The following is a 24,214-nucleotide window of genomic DNA, read 5'->3' on the forward strand; positions in this document are numbered from 1 at the left end:
ATGGCTCGTTGGGCCGGGAGCAGGGGGGATCTGGCAGGGATGGGGGCATCAGCATCGCACCGATGGCACAGACGTGTTGGGAAACCGAAGCCGATTTGTGCTGCAGTGAGCTGGAGCCTTGTGTTGAAAGTTCCTGGAGAAAAGAAGGGTCAGCTGCAGGAAAAAATACCTTTTTTTTTTTTTTTGAATTATTAATTTTTTAATTATTCAGTTGCTATGGCAGCAGCTGTCTCTCTGCTGTCACTTATGCCCCGAAGGTTGTCCTCAACCCAGTGGGATTAAACCGTGCTTCCCCAGCCCCCTGCTCCGACAGCAAAGGGGATTTCTCACCTTCATCCCCAGGGAAGGCACAAAAGCTGCTCTGCCAGCCACCTGCAGTACCCTGCCAGTAATGCACAGTCCCGGCTTTAATTTCTGATGGATTTAATTTCCACACCCGCATTATAAGGACTGCTGTTAAAATTCGCAGCTTTGCCAAAGCCGAGGAGTGACACAAATCCTGGATAAACCCCCAGGGGATTAACTGACCCTCACCTGAGTGCTGAGCCTCAGACGCAGGAGCCTCCAGAAGGGCTTTGCAGCACCACGTGCTCGTGGGCTCCTGGAGGGGAGGCTCAGCACCCCAAAACCTCCCCGAAACCTCCGCTCCATCCCACCAATGTGGGGGACCAGCCTGCCACCTCCAGCCAAACCCGTGGCAGCAGCAGCAGATCAATAACCCACTACGGGGGGCATCACGGCTCAGCTGTCCTCTGGGGGGCAATGGGGTGGCTGTCTAGGAGAGAAAACCTCCCCTTCCCAGGGCTCTCATGCTCAGGGGAGCTGGAGGGCGATGTCCCCTGGCAGAGCTGTGCCACCGCAGCCTGGACATCGAATGTGCCAAGGCACAGCACTGGGAGCACTGGGATGAGCATTGGCACCCCAAGCTGCTCTGGTCTGACAGCCAGAGCCAGCCTTAAAACAAAAGAAAACAGAAAGAAAAAAGTTTTTTTACACTGGACATTTCTTGCAGGTCCCCGTGCACGCAGCACTGACAGCGTCCAGAGGTGTCCTGCGGCGGGCGGCTGGCATCACGTCGTCACAGCAACTGCTACGTGCCCCTAGGAGCCACGTGTCCCGTTTTCATCTCGTTTGTAGTTTCCTTTAATTACAGATGAGGGGCACCTGGAAAAGCCGGTGCCAGAGCCCCAGGTTAGGGCTCCCTGTGCACCGGCCCCGTGCTGCAGCCAGGGCAGGGTGCCGGGCTGTAGATGCACAGGGACCAGCTCCATTTACGATGAAATTTGCTGTTAAGCTGCAAACCAGAAGAGAGCGACAGCTTTTGGTACCTCGCCATCCCCTCCCTGACAGTATCTGAGCTGCAGAAGTTATTTCACTTTCAGGTGCTTCGATTGCAGCCGCTTGCACCCCGGTGCCACACGCAGACACGGCACGTCCCCAAAGTGATGGGGGCGGCTGGAAGTGGCAGCTCCGAGCACCCTGCACTGACCCTAGCAGCAAACAGAGACACCCCTGGCCCACGGGAGCTCGTGCCCTGCACCTGCCCCTGTGAGCACAAACTGCATCCCTGCATGGGCTGGTGTCACTGTTCGCAGAGCTGCAATAATCACAGAACACACCAAGGACAAAAAATCACCAGTCGTTGGGAGGAAAGGGCGCAGAACCAGGCCACCACGCCTGGCTTAAGGCCACATCTGTGCGCAAAACCCTCACCGTGTCACCAAACCTGCCACATGGCCAAGTGTGCTCCCCAGGGTGCAGAATGGGAGCAAAGGGGATGGGGACGGGGACGGTGGGCTCGGTCCCCAAGCTGCAGCCCCCCGGGGGGACGCGCTCCCTCCACTCCTCCTGCCTCTGATCAAAGCACAGGTTTCTCTCCCGGCGCTCTCGGTGCTGTGGGTTTCCAGCTGGAGGTGGGGACGCGCAGGCAGCCTGACCCTCCCCTCCTCGGATCTGTCATCAGCCACGGAAAAAATCCTTCCCTTCCCCAAGTTGCTCAGCCCGAGTCCTGCAGGGCTCACCGGGGCGGCAGCATGGGGGAGCAGCCCTGCCCGGCACCTGCCAGCCCCCCCGGGCAGGACGGGGGTCCTGGGGCCAGCCCTGTGCCCCCGGTGCACCCCCGGGACAAGTGGAGCAAAAAAATGGATTTTCTCCTCTCGGTCGTTGGATTTGCCGTCGATCTGGGCAACGTGTGGCGGTTCCCTTACATCTGCTACCAGAACGGAGGGGGTAAGGATGCTGCTAGGGCTGCTTACATATGGTTTTGGGGGAAAAGAAACCTGTCTGTCCTCTGTCGGATGCTGAAAACTCGCTGTTTCTTTGCTTTGTTGGGCTCGAGCTGCTCCTCTTCGGGGAGGGCAGCTCAGGGACCGACCCAACTTCTCCTCGCATCTCTCTCCTTCCTGCTCTGTGTTTTTCTCCCTGCAAATCCCTCTTCCATTCACCCCTTTCCCGATGTCACTCACACCCTTCCCATTGGGATCAGCGGTGTCAGCTCCCTGCTGCGGGACGGCCGCAGGCACCGGGCACTTCGCAGCACCAGGGTCAGCGAGAGAAAAGTGCCCCTGTCCAACCTAATGAAGCTGTAAATTTGGGGTGGGAGGTTCATGCACTTGCTGATCCGATCGTGTGACCTGGTGCAAGCAGCCCTTCTGCTGGCTGGTGTTTTACAATAACCCTGCTGCCATCCCTGCCCGAGCCGTGCTGGACCCTGGGGTGAGCCCTGGTTTTGCAAGCACACAGCCCGGGAAGTTTAGGTACAAAAGTTCCATGCAGGAACAACATTGAGTAAGTGACAACTAAATAAATTGGTCTAAACAGCCTGGAAATACGCTAAGTCTGCTTTAAACAGCCTGGAATGACAATAATTTCCCCTTGCATAGAAATTATAAACGAGGAGTGAAAATTTTGTGCTATTTGCCAAAGCACAGTGGATTTCGTTGCCAAAGTCGGCACTCGGGTAGCATCCTCTGGCGCCTGGGAAAACGAGAAGGAGATAATTAGCACCACACTCAAGGCTACAGCGTGGATGGCAGGCGCCCCCCTGGAAGCACAGCTAGTTGGGATTTGCTCCTCTGGGGCTGGGGGCAAACTTCAGCCACTCGTCGGTGATGTGGCTGGCGAGATGCCGTCCCTGGGCATGCAGGAAGGTGAGGAGCAGGCAGCAGAGCAGTGCTCACCACCAGGTCCGGGCTCCGGTGCCCACTGGGGGAGCTCCCAGAGCCCCTGGCAGTGCCCTGCTGGAACAGGGGGCCTGCAGAGAGAGCAGCCGTGGGGGCTCAATTAACTAATCCCAGCTGGACTCTCCTGATGAGCGCAGCTCCAGCTCCTAAAAGTCCACCGGGTGCACGCACAGCCCTGGTATGGACGGCGTTGGTATGAATAATGCAGATGACAGCATTAATTACTTGTATCTGGGGGTAACAATGCATATTCAGCAGGATTTCTCCCAAACTCTTTGAGACCTGAGAGGTTCGGGGTGCCCCATCCCCTTGCACCCTGCTGGCTCGTGCTGCTCACAGCACCATGGGGTGACCTGTGCGTCCCCGCTCCCATCCAGGAGCTGCTCTTTGTGGGGTGCCCCGGGGGGGTTGCAGAGCCCCCGAGAGGCGTGTGCCCAAACCACACATCCAGGATCCCCCATACACATCCCCACACACATTCTCCAGCTGGCACGGGGCTGTGGTGTTCACCCCGCTCCCCTCCTCGCCCCGCAGGCGCCTTCCTCATCCCCTACACGCTGATGGCTGTTTTCGGAGGGGTGCCCCTCTTCTACATGGAGCTGGCCCTGGGGCAGTTCCACCGGACGGGCGCCATCCCCATCTGGAGGCGCATCTGCCCCATCTTCAAAGGTGAGAGGTGGTCACGCAGACGGCACGGGGCCAGCCCGGCTCTGCCTGGGGCACAGGCATCGGGATCCCGTCCCCCTCTCTCCCCAGGCATCGGCTTTGCCATCTGCATCATCGGCCTCTACGTCTCCTTCTACTACAACACCATCATCGCCTGGGCTCTCTATTACTTCTACTCGTCCTTCTCGGGCACCCTGCCCTGGGCGAGCTGTGACAACCCCTGGAACACCCCCAACTGCACCAACTACTTCGGGAGGAGCAACGTGACCTGGACCAACTCCTCCAGGTCCCCCGCCGAGGAGTTTTATACGTAAGTGCGGTGCAGGGATGATGGGTTTGGGCTGGAGGCACTCGGCTCTGCTGCGTGGGGTCCGGGAGCAGGGTGCCCACCCAGGCCATCGCATGGGGATGCTCTTGGGGTGCTCACAACCCCTGCTGTGGGGCAGAGGGGGCTGTGGGGCCGCCTGCCCGCTGCCAGCGCGCCCTCGTGCAGGGCCAGCAGCACCTGAGCCCCTGCCCGGCCGCAGGAGGAAGGTGCTGGAGATCCAGAAGTCCGGCGGTCTGTACGATGTGGGGGGGATCCGCTGGCAGCTGCTCCTCTGCCTCTTCCTCATCTTCACCATCGTCTACTTCAGCCTGTGGAAAGGGGTGAAAACCTCCGGCAAGGTGAGAGGGCCCCTCAGTGCCAGGGCCACGCGGTGCCCGGTAGCTGCCCGGTGATCCAGCTCACCTGGCTGCCTAAATTCGGGGCATGGCCTTTTGGGAAGTGCTCAATTCAAGCGGTGTGGGTGCTGGTGTGCTGACGGCCACCTCCGCTGCAGGTGGTGTGGGTGACGGCCACGCTGCCCTACCTCGTCCTCCTCATCCTGCTGGTCCGCGGGGCCACCCTGCCCGGTGCCTGGCGAGGGGTGCTCTTCTACCTGCGCCCCGACTGGGGCAAGCTCCTGAGCACGGCGGTGAGTTCTGGGGGGACACGCCATGAACGCAGCCCCCTTCCTGCGGTGAGGTGCTCTTGGAAATGTAAATCTCTGATTGAATCACCCATCTCATTGCCAACGCCGTTTGTTCGTGCTGTGTTCTCGCCCCGGCTCGACAATAGGCTTCCTGTGGGTAATTACCAGGCAGCACTTGAAAGTCCTCATTAAAGATAATCAGGGCTGTGCTGCCGGCGCTGAAGCTGCCTGGACTGGGCACGGGGGGCTCGGGGGCTCCCCCAGCTTCATCTCCCCTTGGGATTTAGGGAACCGCCGGTGCCGCTGCCTCATCCTGTGGCTCTGTGGGTCCCAGGGGAAAGCTGCTGCCTCCGACCTGGGCACCCCGAGGGACGGGGCAGGGGAAGGAGCCACGGGCACGAGAGAGGCTTGGCAGCATGGTCCCATCCTTGCGCTGTGGGGTGGGTGTAACATGGGGTCGTGGGGCCCCTGCCTGGCCTCCAGCCCTCGTGTCGTTTCTCCTGCCAGGTCTGGGTGGATGCTGCTGCGCAGATTTTCTTCTCCCTGGGCCCCGGATTCGGCGTCCTTCTGGCTCTGGCCAGTTACAACCACTTCCACAACAACTGCTACCGGTGAGCACCCGCTGCGGGATGCGGCACGGGCATGGGGCTCGCCAGCCCCCGGCCCTGCCGGAGAATTTCTGCCCATTTCACCACCAGTTTGGGTGCGGGGCTGAGGACAGGGGCCCGGTGGTGTTGCAGGAGGGTCCTGCTGCGGGATATCTCCCTGCTTTCTGCCTTCCAGGGACGCGCTCGTCACCAGCGCGGTGAACTGCCTCACCAGCTTCCTCTCGGGCTTCGTCATCTTCACCGTGCTGGGCTACATGGCCGAGATGAGGGACGTGGAGGTGGAGGACGTAGCCAGAGACAAAGGTTTGCCTCCTCCAGTGCCAGTGTCCCATCCTACAGGGCTGGGGGTCCCCGAGCACCTGGGTGTGCTGGGGCTTGGCATGGAGGGCAGCGAGGTGCTTTGGGGCATCCCCCCACATCCATTCCCACCACCACCAGCACCCAGGGCTGTGCCGGAGCAGCTGGGGGAACAGCAAAACAAACCCACCTCCCCTCCTAGGTCCCAGCCTGCTTTTCATCACCTACCCCGAAGCCATCGCCAACATGATGGGCTCCACCTTCTTCGCTGTCATCTTCTTCCTGATGATGATAACGCTGGGGCTGGACAGCACGGTATGACACACCTCCATGACGCACCAGAGGTGGCAGGGGGAGCAGATTTGCTGTGTCTCATTCTCCCACCTCACCCCGGTGTTCCCCGGGGCAGTTTGGGGGCCTGGAGGCAGTGATCACGGCCGTGATGGACGAGTACCCCCAGGTCCTGGCCAAGCGCAGGGAGCTCTTTGTCCTCGGCCTCATCACAGTCTGCTTCCTGGGCTCCCTGAGCACCCTCACCTACGTGAGTATGGCTGGGGGCAGGCTGGGGGCCGTTTGCTTTTCGCTCAACCAGGTTTGTCCCTGTAACCGAGCTTGGGGACGTGCCCGTTTGGGGCGAGCTGCCACCCCCGGTGTTGCTGCAGGGCGGCGCCTACGTGGTGAAGCTGCTGGAGGAGTTCGGCGCGGGCTGCTCGATCCTGGCCGTGGTGCTGCTGGAAACGATAGCCGTGTCCTGGTTTTATGGTGAGAGCCTGCCTCTGCTGCGAAGCACCTGGAAACCCGCGGGCACCGCATGGGTGCTTGGCCTTACACACCCGAGGGGATGCAGGGGGCTCGGGGGCAGGCGTGCGGCTCCTGGTGAGGCTGTGATGGGGCTGAGCACCGTGCCAGGGTCTGGGCCCCCTCGCTGCAACCCAGAGATGTCTCCATCCTCCGGCAGGGATCCAGAGGTTCTCCCACGACGTGAAAGCCATGCTGGGCTTCACCCCGGGGCTGTTCTGGAAGGTGTGCTGGGCTGCCATCAGCCCGGCCTTGCTGGCGGTGAGTACCTGCGGCCTGAGTGTGGTGCTGAGCTGCCACCTCCCCTGCTGCTCCCAGCGAAGGAGATGCTCTCCTCGTGCTGCTGCTCCGGCCGTGGCACTGTGGGTGAGACATCAGGCTGCCCACAGTGGGTTCAGCTAAAAAAAAAGGAGACAAAAGTACATTTTCCAGCCTCTTCTGCTGCTGTGCTCCCAGGCAAAGCTCAGAACTGGCAGCTGGGTGCTTCCATGGGTGCTGGATGTGGCCCTGTTTCATCCTCATGAAAAAGATGACCACCCAGACACGGCCACGCTGATGGCACCGCAGCACGCAGCCGGATCCGTCCCCTTTGAACGCAAGCCCCCGCGCTTCAAAGGCTGCCGCCGGCGAGGCGCAGAGGGGTCTGATCTGCCAGATCTGCAGGAGGAGAGGCTTTGCAGGGATTAATTACGGCTCTGAGTGCTTTACCTAGGTTATTAAGAGAAAACTATTGCAGTCGGAGCAGACAGCAAATGGCTCCATTTCAGCACGGGGACGTGCGGCCCCTGATGGCTGCAGTCCCAGCAGGGTTTGTTGGACGGAGGGTGCTCAGCCCCGGTGCTTGTGCTGGGGTTGGGGACCTGCCAGGGCTGCTCAGGATGATGTGGGACATCCAGCCCTGCTCCAGCCCCGAGCATCACTCCCAAATAGGCTTTTTTTGGCTGTTGCAGTTCATCGTCATCAGCTCCCTGCTGGAGCAGCCTCCCCTGGTGCTCTTCGGCTACCAGTACCCGGCGTGGAGCACCTCGGTGGGGCACCTGGTGGGAGCATCCTCCTTCATCTGCATCCCCGTCTACATGGTGTACAAGCTGGTCTGGACGCCCGGCTCTCTCAAGCAGGTCAGAGCTACATCAGCGTGGCCCTGGGGGCAGGACGCTGTCCCTAGGTGTCTCCCCTTTCGTGGGACACCCCCAGCCTGGGACCATGGGGGCTGGCAGGAGCACAAAAGGGCTGTGCAGGGCACGAGGTCCTGCTGCGGGAAGGAAACCCGTTCCCTTTTCTCTCTGCCCTCTTCCACCCTGCAGCGCCTCGCCGTCTGCGTTCGGCCGGAGAAGACGGCACGAGACGCCCAGGCCGAGGCGCTGCGCATGTCACCGGTCCCATAACCCGGTGGCACGACCAGGGGGCACAGAGGCTGCTCTTCGGCTTCAGTTCCGTGCCACAAAGCCACCGGGCAGACAGAAGAGAAGCCGCCAGCGCCGTCCTCGCAGCAAACCGGCCCCGTGCCTGCCCCCGGCTGTGTCGCCTCCGGAGCCAGCGCGGTGTGGCGGGCGCTCCGCTGCTGCCCGCTGTGTCTGTCCCCTTCCAAAGAGAAAAGAAAGCCCTGGCTGTGAGCGAGGCTGCGTGGTTTTGGGATCTGTGGGGCCCATTCCTTCCCCGAACTCCATTTTGGGGGTGAAGTGCGGCTCTCTGTGGTGTATCACTGGTCATTGCTGACCATGCACCTGCTCCTGAGCAGCCCCCTTGGTCAGACCCCTCACCGGGACCCCTTGGTCACCCCTCGCCGGGACCCCTGGCTCCCTGCAGCACCCCAGGGACCCCACCACACGTTGTGGTTTAACTGGAGCGGTACTGGTGGGGCCACCTGGCTCTGCCCTGGCCACCAGCCCCTGGGTCTTGCCCCCCACTGCTCCGGGCACCCTTTGGAGGCTGCTGGGGCCCGTGTCCACCCTGAGCAGGGAGAAGTCACCCCCAGGGACTGCGGCCAAGAGCTGGGGGCATAGGGGGTCGGGGGGGGGGGGCACAGGGGGAGAGGGACAAAAGGGGCTGGGGGCGCACGGGATGGGGGGGCCCTGGATCAGATCACACGGGGCTGGGGAAAAACGGGGGAAAGGGAAGGGAGGAAAAGGGCTGGGGACAAAGGGGGCTGAGGGGCACGGGACAAAGTGGGGGGGGCACGGCCCTGACCCGCCCCGCTCCGGTCCCCCCCCGGCAGGAAGAGGCGGAGCAGGGCGGATGCACAAAGGCGGGGCCGTGCCGGGCCGTTCCGTTCCGTTTGGGTCCATTTGGGGCCGTTTGGGGCTGTTTGGGGCCGGGGGGGTGTCAGGATGCCGCTGTCGGCGCTGCGGGGCTGGGCTCTGGCCGTGCTGGCGGCCCTGACCCCGGCGGAGCGCAGCCGGCCCTACGCCGTGCTGCAGAAACAGAACCTGGGTAAGGAGAAACAACGAAATTCAAGGGCTGGGAGGGGGGAAAAAAAAGCGATAAAAGGGTAAATGGGAGCGAGCGGGGCCGGGGGGGGCTCGGAGCCTAACGTGTGGCCTCCCTCGCAGTGCTGCTGGGCAGCATCCTCAGCGCGCTGCTGCTCACCATCGTGCTCGTGGCCGTCTGCGTCTACAAACCCGTCCGCAGGCGGTAGCGGCCCCGGCGTCGTGTGTGCGGCCCCGCCCGGCTCTGGGATTCACACCTCGGGATTCAGCACAACCTCTGGAACCAGTGGTGGAGCGCTCACGGCTTCAGGTGGTGTCTGGTGAGGGATGGATGCTCTGCGCCCACGTCCCGGGGCTCCCCGCTGCCATCGCTGTCCTGGAGGGCACCGCTTGGCATCGCCGCCCGGCCATCAGCTCACGCTGCATCAGGTTGTTCTGTCCGGTGAACTCGGCTCCTTGCTCGGAGGCTGCACTGGAAGGGGCTCGGTGCAGCCTTCCAGAAGCCTCGAGGACCGAAGCCGAGCGAGCGCCGGGGGCTGCGTGGAGCAGGAGCGCGCCCACCTCCGGGCAGCGGCACTGAGGCACGAGCAGAGGCCGGCCTGGCCGCTCACACCAGGCTTGTCCTAGCCTCAAGCAGCCCTGCAGCAGCCTCGGTGAACCCACGGCTCCCCAGCCCTCGCCCCCCGTGGGAGATGCGCTCCTGGGTGTTGGCTGGGGGTCGGGGAGCCCCCGGTGTCTGCCGGAGCACGAGGCTGCTGGGCTGTGGCTGGCTGGGCGCGCTTTGTGCTTAGGCTGCCCAGAGCCATTCTATGCATTTCTGGCAACAAATTCAAGTGTTTACACTGAAATCTCACTTGCATACGGATGCTGCTATTTTGTTTTGCACTGCTGTGAGTAGTAACTGGATTTTGCTTATGAAGTATTACTTTGATATTTAACATAGGGGGTTTGGGGCTAGTAATTTATTTCAGTATTTTAAAACCTTACTTCCAGAGCCAATGTGTTGACCAACTCTCTAAAACCTTGTGCTGCATCTGATGTTTTCTGCTGTTAGTCTCAAAGGACACTGGCTCCTCTTGGAACCGGGGATTTTCTTTGCTGCTGTTACTAAATGAGGCCAGCCTAGGACAGTTCTCGTTTCTAATCCAAGTGAAAGACGAGTGAGGGAGCAAGCTAACTGTAATATTTCTTTCTCATCTTTTCCTTTCTTGGTTGCAGAGTCCTTTATCACTGTTTTTCCCCTGAATCCTTCAGTTGTTGTAGAGCTCTGCCCGTAGTCATGTGCTGCTCACAGGTGGAGGAGGATGGTGTAGCTCATAGCTACAGCTCCTCGTCCCTGCAGCAGTGTTCCTGTTTGCATTCATTCTTCACTCCCTGCTGTGTGTCTCTGTACAAATAAAAAGCTAAGTAAACAATCCAGGACTCCTTTATTTATTCACAGCTGTTCTGCTTATTAACTCTGCTGTAGCTGGATGAAAGGCTGAGGCAGTCCCGCTTCCCAGCCTCTGCTGAACTTGCAGTTAACAGAGGGGTAAGAAGTGTAAGGGAACAGCAGTGATTCTTGGAGCTGTGTGAAGCCCCTGGCTTGTGGATGCTCAGTGGTGAGGAACTGAGGAAGTGAATTGAAAGTGAAAGCTCATCCTGCAGCCCTAGTGCAGTTAACTGAACCTTACCTGTTAGCAGTGTCTACTGCAGCTACAGAGATTGTATTTTGAATCAAAACCCAGCCAAGGCTGTGAGAAGAATTGCCAAATTAAACACATCGTGATTTTGTCCAAAACAAATACTGCACAGAGGCTTAGGGGATAATTTTTACCTGTGCTGTAAGATGCGAGGCAGGGTTTCAGAAAAACAGTACCTATACTGAGAAAGAAGAACCTTCTGTCTTAGAAGAAAGGGTGAAAATGTCAGTTTGTTTTTGTTTTTTTAATTTTTAATACAATGCCAGCCAGAGAAGAATGAATGTAACAAAACTGAAACAGCTCAGTCTTCAGTTTACGACATACAGAACAAAGGAAATCAGCTTGAAATATTACTTCTTCCTTGTAGCCTTTGAAATGCTTCAGAGAAAAAAAAGCAACATCAGACAGATGCTCTTACAAAGGCAACAGCACTCTTTATTTCCGCTGAAGGAAAAAACAACAAAACAAAACATAATTTCACCTTCTACCTCACGACTTTGTCAAGAGCTTACTGCAAGGCTTTTTCCCTTTTTTTTGGGATTGAGAAAGTCACAGTAATCCTCTTTGTAAAGAAAGATGCGGTTCCAACACTGCCCACTGCCCCCGTGCAGGACAGTCACATTCAGCATTTCTGCAGACACCACGTAAGCTATTTATGGTTGCAAGCTGTATCATTAAACAAATATGGTGCAGATATACCAGTTCTAGTGTACAATTTTAGTTGCCCGCTACATAAAACAATGGATTATTGGTTTAAAATAGAGTTCCAAGTTACCAACCATCTCACTGGTTAAGATCAAGTCTATTTGAGAGTGATTTTAAACTAGTTAATCGTTGGTGACACAGAACTGCCCTGTTTTGCTCAAGGAGTAAGTGCAGGATTAGGTAGCAAGATCAGACCATATGTACCATAGGTTCTTCACCCTTCTGCCAGCCAGAACTGAGGAGTATTGCTCACATTTAACTACTATAAGGCTTTCCTGTGGACGTACATACATTGTGTACTTGTGGAGTGCACTCGAGAGTCACAGTGTAAGTACTGTAAACACTGACAGAAGTGCAGATAAAATACCTACAAATATACCCTATGTCTAAAGACCTGAGGAAAGCTGGTTAAAATGTGTTTTGGAACTGTTACAATACCATTTCAATGAGCGTAGTCATATTGGCTTGTTCTAAAATCAATAAAAAGATTCAGATAAAAAAATATATGTATTCACATGAAGGATAAGCATTTGGATTTTAAAAAGCAATACACATTTCCCTTTCAGATGACAAAATTAAAACTCATCTTCCAATAAGTATACATTAAAATTTCACCTGAAGTTTCTCCTATTTGAAGTTAGCACCCATATACAGGCACGCACACATGCACATACACCGAGTGATCTCAAGAAGCACCTGGATCTATCACTTATTTTCTTGCTGCCCTCTGACTATGGGAACTAGCTGGTTTTGAATCACTGCAGAAACTGCTACTTTACTAGGCAGATGGTCCCATTTTAGGATCTAAAGTTTTACTGGCTACTTGTTTTGTCCTATTTCAAAAAGCACTGGTTTAATCTTGAGCTTGGATTAGCTGTTCAAGTATAAAATTATTCCTCTTAAGCAGGAGCACATGATAAAAATCTCAGTAACTAGAGAAGGAAAAGATCACAAAAACAAAACTAACAGAAAATATCTGTCAGCATGGTATACCGTCAGCATGAAAAACTACTGTAGGTGTATATGTGTGAAAATGCATATAGATAACTCTTCCACATAACGACTGGAAGGAAGAGACAATGGCTTTGAATTATTCAGAAATGACTAAGCAGATGAGTATTTCTTTGGTAAGTAATGAAGTTTCCCTCTTGAACTCCCCATAAATCACGTTTTCAAACTTTACTGCAATCTTAAATCCTGATGCTAAGCAAAATTTCCACCTGCTCTTCAATAAATATGCATAGGTAAAAACTTACTTGACAGCTAAGGCTGCACAGATGGGCAGCCAAATACAGATGCCCATGTTCTGAAACTCCCTCAAAAATAAAAATAATAATAAAAACCAGTTGTTGTAGCTGCTGCTGATGACAACTAAGAAGGCAGGTGAAATATTCACTTAAGCAATCAAGGAGTGGTCTTCAGACTGAGAGCTCTGAAAGCCTTCAGTTTTACACAAATTTGGTCATCCTTATTTCAGGAGATCACTAAGGAGTTACTTTTCCACGAGAGAAAGCTGTAAAACTTGCTGAAGCTCTGCATCTTCTTCTTCACGGCGTTGTTTCTCCCGTTCTTCCTGCTCTCGGACAGACAGCTCCATGGCAAGCTGCAAGTCTTTTTCAAAACTGTTTGGTTCACTGGGGGTGCTGCAGCATGAATTACCTGTGCTTGTTAGATAGCTCTCCTGCAGTGCCCTGAGGAAAGAAAAAGAAATTCAAGTAGAAAGAGAGAGAGAGAGAGCTTATTTCATGTTTCCTCCTGCAATGATCCTCCCTAGCAACTGTATTCAAACTGCAAATCCAAATTGCTCTCTGAAAGGGCAGAAAGCAGCTCTCAGGATAGGAGTTGTTCTAACAGACACAGAGTTCGCAATATAAAACCTGTTCTTTGAAGCTTCCTCAGAATCTTTCATACATACTAACAGTTTTCAACAGGCTTCTAGAAGTATTCCCTCATGGTTTAAAGGTAACAATTTCCATATACAAAAGAGCCAGGAGGATGCAGTTTTTCACCTGCACAAAGATTTCTTCACACTTAGCTGCAGGAAGACCCCAAGGATACTATAGCACTCTTGAGGGTCTAAATATAGGTTACCACGTTTTTAAGGATTACATAATGATTTTGAAAATAAGAGCCACCTTGAAGAGGCAGTATTCAATATACAAACACTTGAGCCAGAAGGACCAATTCCAGTTTTAAGAGCAGAGCAGAAGGGATGTGTTTACTGGGTGGGTGAAGAATCAGTTGTGTCTGCAGGCCAGTTCTGTTAACTGAGCTAAAAGGGACACAGAATATAAACCAGGGGAACCCAGTCTGGAGTTCTCACTTCTTGAAAAAGTAAAAATTAGAAGCAGCACAGGAAAAGAGACCTTGAATTCTAAATATCTGTTACCTGTGTCAAAGGGGAAAAAAAAAAAAAGGAAGTGCAGAATTGCTTCATACTACTGTTAGAAGTATTTTTGCTCCACCACAGCGTTTTTGACATGAAAAAGACAAATAGTTACCTCTGATACTGTATATTGAAGTCCTGTGAATATGCAACTGCTCCATTGGAATGCATCCCCACTTCCTAGAAATGGAAAGAGGGACAATGCCACAGGATTTAACAGATTTGTAGTGCAAATCACTGAAAAGGAAAGCTTTAAATCACTCATTTCTTCTTTGAAATGCATTTCTGTATTTTTTCCTTCTCTGAAGTTCTTGGAAAAATCCATCCTACACAACACTTTCCACACATTGGTTCAGTTCAGAGATACAGCTATTGCTGCATTGTGAAAACTCAAATCTGCATGGAGCAGATTACAGCATACTTACTTTATTTCCACTGGATTCCAACAAACTCTGCTGAATAGCAAACTGCATGATCTCGTTATCTTCATCCTGCACGTGTATGTTCCTGCCATCATCTTGGACATGGTAAGATTTGGGGATCTCAAACACCGACTGGTCAACCTCAAAATTAGCACCTACAGAAGCCAAATATAGTTCAGAAACACAGCACAGTATGTTTTTGCAAGTTGTTAATCAAAAAATTCTGATAGATGTTTATAAATGCTTAATTTAGCTCTGAAAAAAATTGGATAAACCCCTCGGCTACATATACACAGAGGCTTTGAAAGACTTAAGTGTCAAACAAGCACAATGGTAAGACATTTGACACCTGTGTTTGATTCTCTGCAGTTAAACCATCTCTGCTGTGCACTCCACTGACAGAAATGTAAGAAGATGTGATCACTGCACATTTCCATTCCTTACCTGAATCACACTGTGCACCTCCAGCCATCTGTGATGTTTTCTCAGCTGTCCTGCAGCCATTGACGTTTTCAAAAGTAATTCGGGCATTCAGCACATGAAATAGGGGAATTTCTATTAAAAAAAAAGTAGAAGACTTCTATCAAAAAGAGAATTCTGTCATTCACTTTCACACCTGCAGCCATATCAAACCCTTACAGGTTTATGGAATATATTCCACAAGCAGCATGACATGATGACAAAGAAAAGTGCAACTCACTTCACCAAGAAGTTGCCCTTACTCATTCACACTCTGCCTCTATATCTCAGATTAATGTAAAAATACCAAATCAAAGGCATTCAAGCCAAGAGGAAAGGGTGAGCAACAGCTCATTCATACTGAAATGATACCGTCTTTAAAATTATACTTCTGTACTGGCTATAACTTGGATTCAGTGATCCCAAACATACAAGATAACATATCCGGGTTTTTGGTTCTAGACATGGGCAAGATGACTAGTAAAAAACTAAAATTGTTTTTTGTAAATATACATTGCAAAACCCATAAAAAGAATGGAAATGAAGATGCTAGAACAAAAATTGCTACACGTTACCAATTTTGACAGGGAATCCTGGTGGAAATTCCAGAGTGATGAAATCCTTAAGCCTGGCAAAATGAGCACTAGTTCTGGCCATCAGATCAATGATCGGAGTGACTTGTTCCATAAGGGACAAGGGAAACTCTTCACTCATCCACAGGGTTGCTTTAAACCTGAAAGAGTAAGTTGTATAAAAGCATCCTGAGTTTACAGTTCTGGAAACTGCAGAAGCAAGGTACACAGCATTTTCACCTCCTTCATACAAAGAGTAAGGACAGTTACTGCTTGGAGAAACCAAACCACACTCCTGGTCAAGCTAAAGGCAAGGCATAGGAGCCTACTGACACACAGCATATGTAAGGGATGGATTTTTTATTTTTTTATTTTTTAAAGTTACAGAGCTAGCCTGAATGCTTTCTTCTGCTTAATGGAAGAAGAATTAGACCCTGGCTGAATGCTCCAAGATCTCTCTTTTGATTAATTTTGCAAGGGAGATAAAACTGTACTGGAAATTTGTAAAATACAGTTTCCAGAGATCAGGTGAGGGGAAAAAGGAAATGGGAAAAAGTTAAAATTTTACTTCTCACTTCTGTGTTCGAATGGTGACTTCTTTCGGTCTTCCTATATCTCTACCTTTCAAATCAAAGTTTGGGTCCAAGTATTCCTCCAGGGTAATAGCAGTAGGGTTGTTACTTGCAGCATACTCTGTTGTCTTGACTGTACTCTGGAAGGAAAGACAGAAAAAAGACTGAAGTAGCATAGAATTAATAGGCAACGGCTGGTACAGGAAACTTGTAAGTTACCTCTTGTGAAGTCTCCAGGGACATTAGCCAGAAATACAAGCACACACTTTTAAGCTGTTTTCTACTGAGGTTAAAAATCTCAAATCTTAAAGACAGGAAAAACCTACACAAATACTTTAAAGCTAGAAATCAAAGCACACACAAACTGCACCATTTCTTGGCTCCAAATCCTTCACTAAAGACTAAACTCCGATGGGGTATTTTAAATACCCCATCAAAGCCCAGCCCTTACTTTGCTAACAGATTCTACATTGTTTTCATGGGAGTGTTCAGAAGGAAGTACCAGCTACTCATACAGGAACATCTGACAAACAAACAAAAGACTCCTCAGGGAACATTCAAACCTCACTATCAAAACTGCTGCCGAACTAAGGAAACAGGAAGAGGGATTCACCATGCATACAACTCTTATTGGTACAGATCTCAGCACTATAGTGACCTGTTATGAGGTCAAAGACTCACCTGAGCACCATACTCATGCTCCACTGTACCCAGAAATGATTCCAGAGGGTTCCTGTCAGCTTCAGAAAACAGAAGGAAGAGATTTTTCTATTATTACTAAATAGCAGTAAACTTTAAGTACACACCAGGCTAACAAGCAAGGCTTCTAACCCAAAGTGAGGTAAGCCAAAGACAGTCAGGAGATAGCCCAAGTTCCCTGTAAGCTTTACCAGGCAAACCCAGGACCTAAAGGTGACAGAGTAAGACAGAACAGAAGCAAGAATCTTCAGTGGTTTCTATCTTGAACAAATAGCTTTACTGTTCACAGTACCTCCCCTCCTAGCCCCCAAGATAGGTCAAGGAAGGGCAGTGCTGCCATACGAGGTTACCAGCTACCCATCCTTCCTCCAGTTGAAGTTCCAGAAAGAATCATAGGACCAGAAATGAAGAAAAAGACCAAGAAAACAAAGCTCACGTGAACCTTGTAATCAGGGCCAAAATGAAGTAAAGGCATCAACACATTTCAGAGCACAAGATTGCATGGAAAAGTGCAGCTTTTTAAAGCTTTCAATAAACTTTCAATAGTTTTGAAGGGCTCTTTCCTCTACATACAACTAGGATAAATATTTGGTCATTTGTAGGCTGGGAGTCAAATATCAAGCTACCTCAGACAAACAGCACGTGAAACTAAAGCAGGGCAAGGTCAGCAAGAAAAGTATTTCACTTCTTATCTGCCCACTTCTTCTGCAGTCACACAGAGATTATCAGAGAGCCAAGATGTTGTGCTTAATTCCAGTTATATCACAGAAAAACTACCTTTATATCTTTTCTTTTCTTCTTCTGTTAGATGTTCTGTTCTGATTTTTGTGACCACATTCACGTTGTTTGCAATGTATACCTTTAAAAATAAAAGCATGAAGACAAAAATCACCACAGGTTAAAAACCAAAGTTCTTTCTAGAAACACCATGAACACAAACCTAAAGGAAGACAGAATAAAGTGATGTGAATCTGCTCCTTACAAACATCTCTAACATACTGGCGATCAACAGGGAGTGCTGCGCTTTGATTTTTCTGACCCCTTTGGCATGATGGAAATCCCACATACTATTTGCTTGGTAGACCAGTGCTAAGGCTGAAACTACGCAGCCACCTGCTGGGCAAGCTGATAAATTATGAAACCCCACAAAAAAGATACAGTTTAGCATCTCCAGACAGCATTAATTTTGCAAGCATCCTATGCTGAGAGAAAAGCCAAGGAGCTTGGTCATTGGCTTCAATGGCAGCAGAATTCAGCCTTTCAGCCGTATTCTTGGAAAGCAGGCTGACACATTTTAAGGAGACTTTTGTAGATAACTAACCCATCCAAATTCAAAACTGGATGGGTACTTCCAAGCTTGCTGAAAAGGATCCCCACCTCGATAAAGACCTTGAGAGAACAAAGAAGGAAAGCCAGATAATGCTGTTTCTAAACAGAGATCACTCGCAAGACCTTCCAAATGAAATTCAGCCATGGTTTAATTCTGCAGGAGTGCTGGTGAACCCCAACATCCCACCAAATAGTCCCACAGCCTTGTGAGAAAAGTCCTTGCATAAGCGTACAAAACTTCTGCATTTATTTCTCTGTTAAATGAAATTACAAAATTTATTTTTAATTGCACAAATTCCAAAATCTGGAGTAAACACAGACTTGAGGAAGTTAAATTTTGTGATACCTAAATTCCTGAAACTGCAAGGCTGTAAAGCCATCTTCAAAATTATCTCAAAGGCATATCTAGGGAGGGAACCTGTCACAGGGACCAAAGTGACTGTATTGCTCAGAAACACAGTCAGGGTCTTTTAGTTTACCATCAGTCTCTTACTACTTGAATTCATGATGCAACTCATGGCACCAAGAAGTTGTTGCTTCCTTCAACACTTACTACAGAGCACTCACGGCACTTTGCCAGTGGGTTCCTTGTCTGTTAAAAAGACAAAGGATGACAACGCACAAGAAGGAGTTCAACTCTAGTTTTTGAAAGGGAGTTCCAACAGTTACGGTGAATCTTTTGCCCCTCTGCTGCCGAAATGCTTCGATCCTCCCTCTCCCCCAAAGCCCCTGCTGATGTGCCTGCACACAGGCACCACCCTTCCCACAAACTGGGCACCCTTGATGTCCCTTGCTCCTGGCCAGTTCTGCTGGCAACCCAATTAAGCTCTTGATGGGAAACTGAGGACCTGAAATACTCAGGAAATAAAGGCAAAACAATCATACTTCAGTTGGCTGTAAGACTACTTAGTTGTGTGTAACAGGCTTTACCTTTGCTTCGTAACCATTTACGCCTTCTGCTTTTTCTGTCCTCCATACCCAGAATCCAGTGGTGGTTCTGCCAAAAAGTGAATACCACAGGTGTCTAGACAGTTGCATTTCTATACAATCCCCAGCCCAGTTTTACTAGAAGTGCCTTGAACAAACAAAATGTGATAAGCCATAATCATAGAATCATAGATCTATGATAAATGATCAAATCATTTGATTATTAACCCCAGACATAAGCACAGGACAATCTGTCCTCACACCCCACGACAGAGCTGAGCGAGTCACACTGCTTCTGTTCTTAGTGCATGGCCAAAATTCTGAGGCTTAGTCACAAATTTTAAATTCAGATGTGGATACCTGAGCCACAGAGGAGGAAGACAACCTAAGAAGTGAATCATTTTGCCTGGCAGCCTGGGCACAGCAGCCTTTAATGCACACAGCTTAATTTCAAAGTAATCTGACACGACAATTTGGGGAACAGAGTGCTAGGAATATTTCTGTCTAGGAAATCTTTGTTTCTGGATGTGTAGATGCTGCAGTTACTAAGGCTCACTGAACATCACGAGGACTGATTCTGGGAAGCTCTGAGAGATACCAAGTATTCAGGAGAAAGGGGCTGCAATTACACATCTCACTTTGACAACACTTGTTGACAGTGTGATCACAGGGTTGTTTTACTGCATCTCAGAACACTCCAAGAGGAGCTGCAGAAAAAGGGTGGTTTGAAGCAAGCTGACAGATACCTGGATAAGCATGTGTAGGGAACAAAGAAGATAAATGTGGTAGAAGGTACTATGGAAAGCCACACAAGGCAGATTTTAATTTAAAGTATTAATGTGGGATTTGACTCATTTGGCTGCAAGTTCTTGCCCATTAGTTTCAGTACTGGCACATTTTGCCAAGCAACAGCAGCTGACAAAGCATAGGTTTTTTCCTTAATGGTACATGAAGTTTAAAGTAATTTCAGATCTAGCCATAAAATACTTTATGAGTTTGAGATTTTTTGTCTTTAAAACATTATTGTAGGTGTGACCATCAATAAACTTGCAGTGTTTATTTAAGAGCAACTTTGTATCTTACCTTTCAAAAGCAATATTTTTAGTATCAAGGCACGTATTAATAATTGGAGAGGTAAGGCGTCTTTCCACATCTTTCCTTTTTGGGGTCATAGATCCCAGAGTCAAACGCTTCATGTGTTGGGAAATCTCAAAGCGCTCAGTTGTAACAAACTTATCATCATGATTTATCTCAATCAGTTCTGCCCAACCTCCGGTATCTGTTGGAACATTACATCTCATTTTAAAAGAAAAAAAACACACACCTTCCCAACAGCAATCCACATTGAAAAAACTGAGCACATACTGTACAGCAAATCACAACAGTTGCTAATTCACTGATTTTATTTGGGGGCAGATGAAAAGCTAATAAGAAATTGAAGTAAACTTTTAGCCCTATTACCAAATGTTGACCTCAAATTTACTCAAAACCCACAAACAATCAAAAACCCAAGCCATTACATTAAAGCACAAAAACACTATCTTCAAGATACGAATGGAATATACATACAAATCTTTCCTAAATTCAGTGCTCAGCCTCAACAGGTCTTTTTAAGCAAAATTGGGGTTTCTCATTGTGGTTCACACAGTATTTGGTGATCAACGGAGCAGACACACTAAAACATTTACCTTCGCCCTTGAAAATTAAACTACGCCTTCCCCTCTCCCAGCTCATATTTTCAAATCCCAGCAACGTGATATCAACTCGCAACTTGGCACCACTTTTCCAGATGCGACAGACATCGCTTGGACAAACCCTAGAAACCAGTGGAACTACAAGAGAAAACAAGGAACACGTAAATATAAAATATTCAAGACACGGAGCACACAAGAAGCCTGAACTGAAGCAGAAACCATACCCCTGATATACGAATTGCTCAGTACTGCGAGCATCATCCCACAGGAAGCAAGCAAGACTGTTCTCAAAGCTAGACAGGGTCACTACCAGCTTGGGGACAAAGCCCATCGATTCCAATTTAAAGATTAACATGAAAAGGAATGAAGCATCGGGTCAGACTAACAGACGTGAAATGGGTTAAAACCAGTCTCCTAGCAGCCTGATAGACAGCTGGAAAATGAAGTCAGCTCTAGCATTCATTTCTTAAAAAAACAAAACAAAACAAAGCACTTCCAAGTAGTCTGTGCATCTGTATATCAGACACGTATCTGTCTTAGTCATCGATAGCCAAAGATACACAAACAAAATCCCAATAAAAGTCTTCAGCAATTCCGACAATGGTTAAAGCCTCCATTAAAAAAGAGAAAGAAACAAAGAACAATTGTGCAACAGAAATACAAGAGGTTATTTTGAGAACTGAAGATAAGTATTCTGAGGAGCAGGAAATGAAGATTCCAGTAAATATATATCTCTGCTTATCTTTTGCCATTTGTACATGAGCAGGTTCTTTTGTCTACTGCTTAGAAGAGAGAACAATGACCAGGACTCTTACCCCAGCTAGTAAACTCCCATTTCATTTCCACATAAAAGTCAGGAGTCTGGAAGAAAAAAACATCTGATGAATATTTCGCAAAATAGTTTTAATCTAACCCTCAGTATAGCACTTCCCATGAATATTTTAGATAAAGGAAAACTAAAAAAGAACAGAACTTCAGACATAAATGAACATTAGAACAATTAAATTGAAGCTAATAAAATATATTAGCTTACTGCTGATTTATAACAAGCTATTTTGCTTTGTTTTACTGTAGAAGCAGTAACACCTTTGACAGCCATCCTCCAATGCTGGACTTTGTGACTATGGATTTCAAAATCAGAGTCAAGAAAAAGTCTCCACCTCCCACGGGTCTATACAATATGCACATTGAAAGGAAGGAGGCAATTGCCCACCTTCAGATCAACGGGGCTCTGATCTCTGTTCCTGATTTGAGTGTACTTAAATGAACAACTTGAGTCAGACTTCCAGTCTGGAGGAAGAGGCTGAAACTAAATAGCTACCTCATTAATCTTTTGGAGTAATTCAGGAACTCCTCCAAGCGTCCTAGAGGTCTGCTGATAGTCTCGGTGCTGCAGAATCATCTGTACCATCTCCGGATCTCCTGTGCTGACAGCTTCATGTAAAACTGAAGGAAATCCAGACACAAGCTAGTTTTAGGTTGCTTTCTGAGCAAAACACACAGCGTAGAAGCAGCCAAAACACAACATCTGCACTGAAAAGCATTAACACACAGTTTCTGTTTTTAAGGTTATCTTTACCTGTCCATCCCTGGGCGTTCTCTTTAGTTACATCTGCCTTGTGTTGAAGAAGAACTTTGGCAGATTCTATGTAACCCAGGGAAACGGCAAGGTGCAACAAGGTCCGGCCTCGTGGATCACGTTGATCAACATCCTGTTGAGTACCCAAGAGATAAGCAATGCTGACGCTGTTCCATCAAACGCAGATAATCACAGCACAACGAGGAGGTCACATAAACAAAATCTGCCAGTAATTATCGAGTCTAGGCCTAGTGATCTAGTAATACATGGCTCTAGGAGTCAATGCTCCCTAGGTATCAGTTTGAGTTGCCTACACAGCACGGTTTTCAAACGCTGCCGTATGGCCCTTCTGCCCTCAGCACACTGCAATCTAACTTCCCCCCGAAAGAAAAAGAGAAGCAGAACAGGCCCTGTGCACTGACATGGTAGGAAACGGGACCTGCAGAACAGGACTGAGCTCTCACTGATGCTTCTCATTTCTTTTCCTGCAATGACTTCCCCTTCTGCCTCCCTTCAGAAGGGGTCTCTTCCTGGAAGATGGGTGTTCCACCCTGCGTGCACTGCACCAGTGACAGGCAACAGCTTGAGTGGAGGATTTTACATCATACAGCAGAACAGGAAGAAAACCAAAATAAAGCAAACAAACGAACAAGAAAACGGGCCATACAACACCAATTTTGTATAGCACTTTTTGAAAGCAGAGAAGCAAATGTTAAGTTACAAAGCGCCCATTTGACACACACAGCACAATGAAGCCCGAGTGCATTCTGCACGAGATACTAAAAAACAAAAGTAAAAAGATACACAGGCATAAATATCCAAAACATGCAAGCACAACATACTCATACCTTACTTATTTTTCACTATTAGCTTAGAGATTTGAAACAGAAGAGCATCTACAACTAAAGGAAAAGGGGAAAGTCAATAGCAGAACAAGGAAGGAAAGTTATTCTGCAAGTTACCGCGGTTATCTGACAGCATTCAGTTCGAAAAGACCACAGGCAGCTGGGAAAGCTTCGTTTTAAAGGGCTCTGCTTTCACTTCAGTGCTCCAATACCAACCAATTTGCTTCCCCCCTTCCTGCAGGTAAATGCCCACTGCACTGACAGGCTGAGGACTCCCCAAAGGCCCTCTCGGTGTTTTATTTTTTGCTGTTGTTAACCGGTAACCAGGTATTTCACCCATCCTTTGCCATACCAAGTGCAGCTGGCAAGTGTCTTCCGATCCCCTCACGCACCCTCCTCCAGCAAGAAGCTTATCCCAAGGAAGCGGGGGGGAAATACATCTTTGGAATACTCAAATAAAGCCAGTTAAGAGCAGATGAGGGAAGTCAGAGACAGCCACAGCCGCCTTAATATGCTGTTGGCTTCCTGGAGGCGTTTTGGGCGCTGGCACTGCACAGAGGTGGGCGCCTCAGGGGAAGGAGCTGCAGAAGGGTGCTTATTGCTGAGGGCTGGCCTCAGCTCAAAACTTTATCGAAATAGAAATTGAAGCAACGTGCCAGCAAGGTGAAGGACTTCAAGGAGGAGGAATTAGAAGGTTACAGACCTCGTAAGGCCTCACGTTACACAAATTACTGAGAATTAGAAGGTTGCAGACTCCGCTAGGGACTCAGCTCATAGGAATTGGACAGAAACCAGCCGCATTCCAAAGATTTTCCCCCAAAAATCCCCGGCAGGGCAGCATGCTGCGGGCAAGCGTTAGTGAACCGCACACGGCGAGGAGCAGGACGGCAGCCGCGGGCCCTGCCTCTGCCCGAGCTCTGAGGCGTTTTCACGCCTCACTGGGCCGCTACCGGGGACCCCAGGCCCACGGGCGGGCCCGGGGCCTCCGCGCAGCCTCTCCCCACAGCTCCCGGCCCCCTCCCGGTTCCCGGTAGCGGCTCCCGCCTCCCCCCCCCCGTACCTGGCCGTGCAGCTCCTGGTCCAGCCGCCGGTGGTCGTTGTTCCAGACGAGGGCGTGCAGGGGGAAGGCCCCGCCGGGGGAGCTCATGGCGGCGCCGCCCCCGCGCCCCCCCCCCGCCCCGGTCCCCTCAGCCCCGGTCCCCTCACGGCAGCCCCGCCCCCGCCCTCCGGGGAAGCGGCCGGGATGAACCACAGGGCAGAAAGGGGGGGAGATTTTCCCCTCGTTTCCTCTCAGCGCTCACGGAAGGAGGAAGTCGGTGATAAAATGGAGCCTCCGCCCCGTCGAGTTGCGGTGGAAGGGGCGGGCCGGCGGTAAGAGGCAGGAGGATGTCGGCGCGCATCGGGTTCCCCCCC

At 50.2% G+C, this 24,214-nt stretch overlaps 3 protein-coding genes across 4 annotated transcripts; 2 read left to right on the forward strand and 1 right to left on the reverse strand.

The window, feature by feature from the left end:
- The first annotated feature begins 1,885 nt into the window (after positions 1-1,885).
- Positions 1,886-7,968, forward strand: LOC119718592 (sodium-dependent serotonin transporter-like). Its single transcript, XM_072024217.1, has 13 exons — positions 1,886-2,229; positions 3,717-3,851; positions 3,939-4,158; positions 4,376-4,514; positions 4,670-4,804; positions 5,309-5,412; positions 5,585-5,712; positions 5,909-6,021; positions 6,116-6,247; positions 6,369-6,468; positions 6,665-6,765; positions 7,455-7,622; positions 7,809-7,968. The coding sequence occupies exons 1-13, from the start codon at positions 2,034-2,036 to the stop codon at positions 7,887-7,889; spliced, it is 1,752 nt and encodes a 583-aa protein (XP_071880318.1). The 5' UTR covers positions 1,886-2,033; the 3' UTR covers positions 7,890-7,968.
- Positions 7,969-8,729: 761 nt separating this feature from the next.
- Positions 8,730-10,345, forward strand: C16H12orf76 (chromosome 16 C12orf76 homolog). The gene is made up of 2 exons (XM_072024601.1): positions 8,730-8,934; positions 9,054-10,345. Exons 1-2 carry the CDS (start codon positions 8,832-8,834, stop codon positions 9,137-9,139), a joined length of 189 nt encoding a protein of 62 aa, XP_071880702.1. The 5' UTR covers positions 8,730-8,831; the 3' UTR covers positions 9,140-10,345.
- A 679-nt stretch (positions 10,346-11,024) lies between these two features.
- Positions 11,025-24,149, reverse strand: ANKRD13A (ankyrin repeat domain 13A). 2 transcript variants are annotated; one of them, XM_072024600.1, is made up of 16 exons: positions 23,862-24,002; positions 22,805-22,858; positions 21,957-22,089; positions 21,699-21,823; positions 21,193-21,238; positions 20,372-20,515; positions 19,767-19,962; positions 18,687-18,753; positions 17,205-17,286; positions 16,410-16,468; positions 15,732-15,868; positions 15,160-15,317; positions 14,570-14,680; positions 14,129-14,280; positions 13,819-13,883; positions 11,025-13,008 (listed from the first exon to the last, which is right to left on the reverse strand). In XM_072024600.1, the coding sequence occupies exons 4-16, from the start codon at positions 21,786-21,788 to the stop codon at positions 12,810-12,812; spliced, it is 1,506 nt and encodes a 501-aa protein (XP_071880701.1). In that variant the 5' UTR covers positions 21,789-21,823; positions 21,957-22,089; positions 22,805-22,858; positions 23,862-24,002; the 3' UTR covers positions 11,025-12,809. The 2 variants fall into 2 exon arrangements, with proteins under 2 accessions (XP_071880701.1, XP_038043483.1); XM_038187555.2 differs by lacking the exon at positions 22,805-22,858 and having other exon boundaries at positions 23,862-24,149.
- Between the last annotated feature and the right edge of the window lie 65 nt (positions 24,150-24,214).

The sequence above is a fragment of the Anas platyrhynchos genome, chromosome 16 (genome assembly GCF_047663525.1).
Source record: "Anas platyrhynchos isolate ZD024472 breed Pekin duck chromosome 16, IASCAAS_PekinDuck_T2T, whole genome shotgun sequence".
NCBI lineage: Eukaryota > Metazoa > Chordata > Aves > Anseriformes > Anatidae > Anas > Anas platyrhynchos.

What these genes read in the sequence shown, in the direction of transcription:
- C16H12orf76 (XM_072024601.1), top strand. Translation starts at nt 8,832, where the DNA reads ATGCCGCTGTCGGCGCTGCGGGGCTGGGCTCTGGCCGTGCTGGCGGCC. An exon ending in GCTGCAGAAACAGAACCTGG is followed by an intron (nt 8,935 to 9,053) that starts GTAAGGAGAAAC and finishes CCTCCCTCGCAG; the next exon opens with TGCTGCTGGGCAGCATCCTC.
- LOC119718592 (XM_072024217.1), top strand. Translation starts at nt 2,034, where the DNA reads ATGGGGGAGCAGCCCTGCCCGGCACCTGCCAGCCCCCCCGGGCAGGAC. An exon ending in GGGTGAAAACCTCCGGCAAG is followed by an intron (nt 4,515 to 4,669) that starts GTGAGAGGGCCC and finishes CCTCCGCTGCAG; the next exon opens with GTGGTGTGGGTGACGGCCAC. An exon ending in TTCCACAACAACTGCTACCG is followed by an intron (nt 5,413 to 5,584) that starts GTGAGCACCCGC and finishes TCTGCCTTCCAG; the next exon opens with GGACGCGCTCGTCACCAGCG.
- ANKRD13A (XM_038187555.2), bottom strand. Translation starts at nt 23,948, where the DNA reads ATGAGCTCCCCCGGCGGGGCCTTCCCCCTGCACGCCCTCGTCTGGAAC. An exon ending in ATGGGAGTTTACTAGCTGGG is followed by an intron (nt 20,516 to 21,192) that starts GTAAGAGTCCTG and finishes TTTCTCTTGTAG; the next exon opens with TTCCACTGGTTTCTAGGGTT. An exon ending in TTCAATATACAGTATCAGAG is followed by an intron (nt 13,009 to 13,818) that starts GTAACTATTTGT and finishes TTCTTTCCTCAG; the next exon opens with GGCACTGCAGGAGAGCTATC.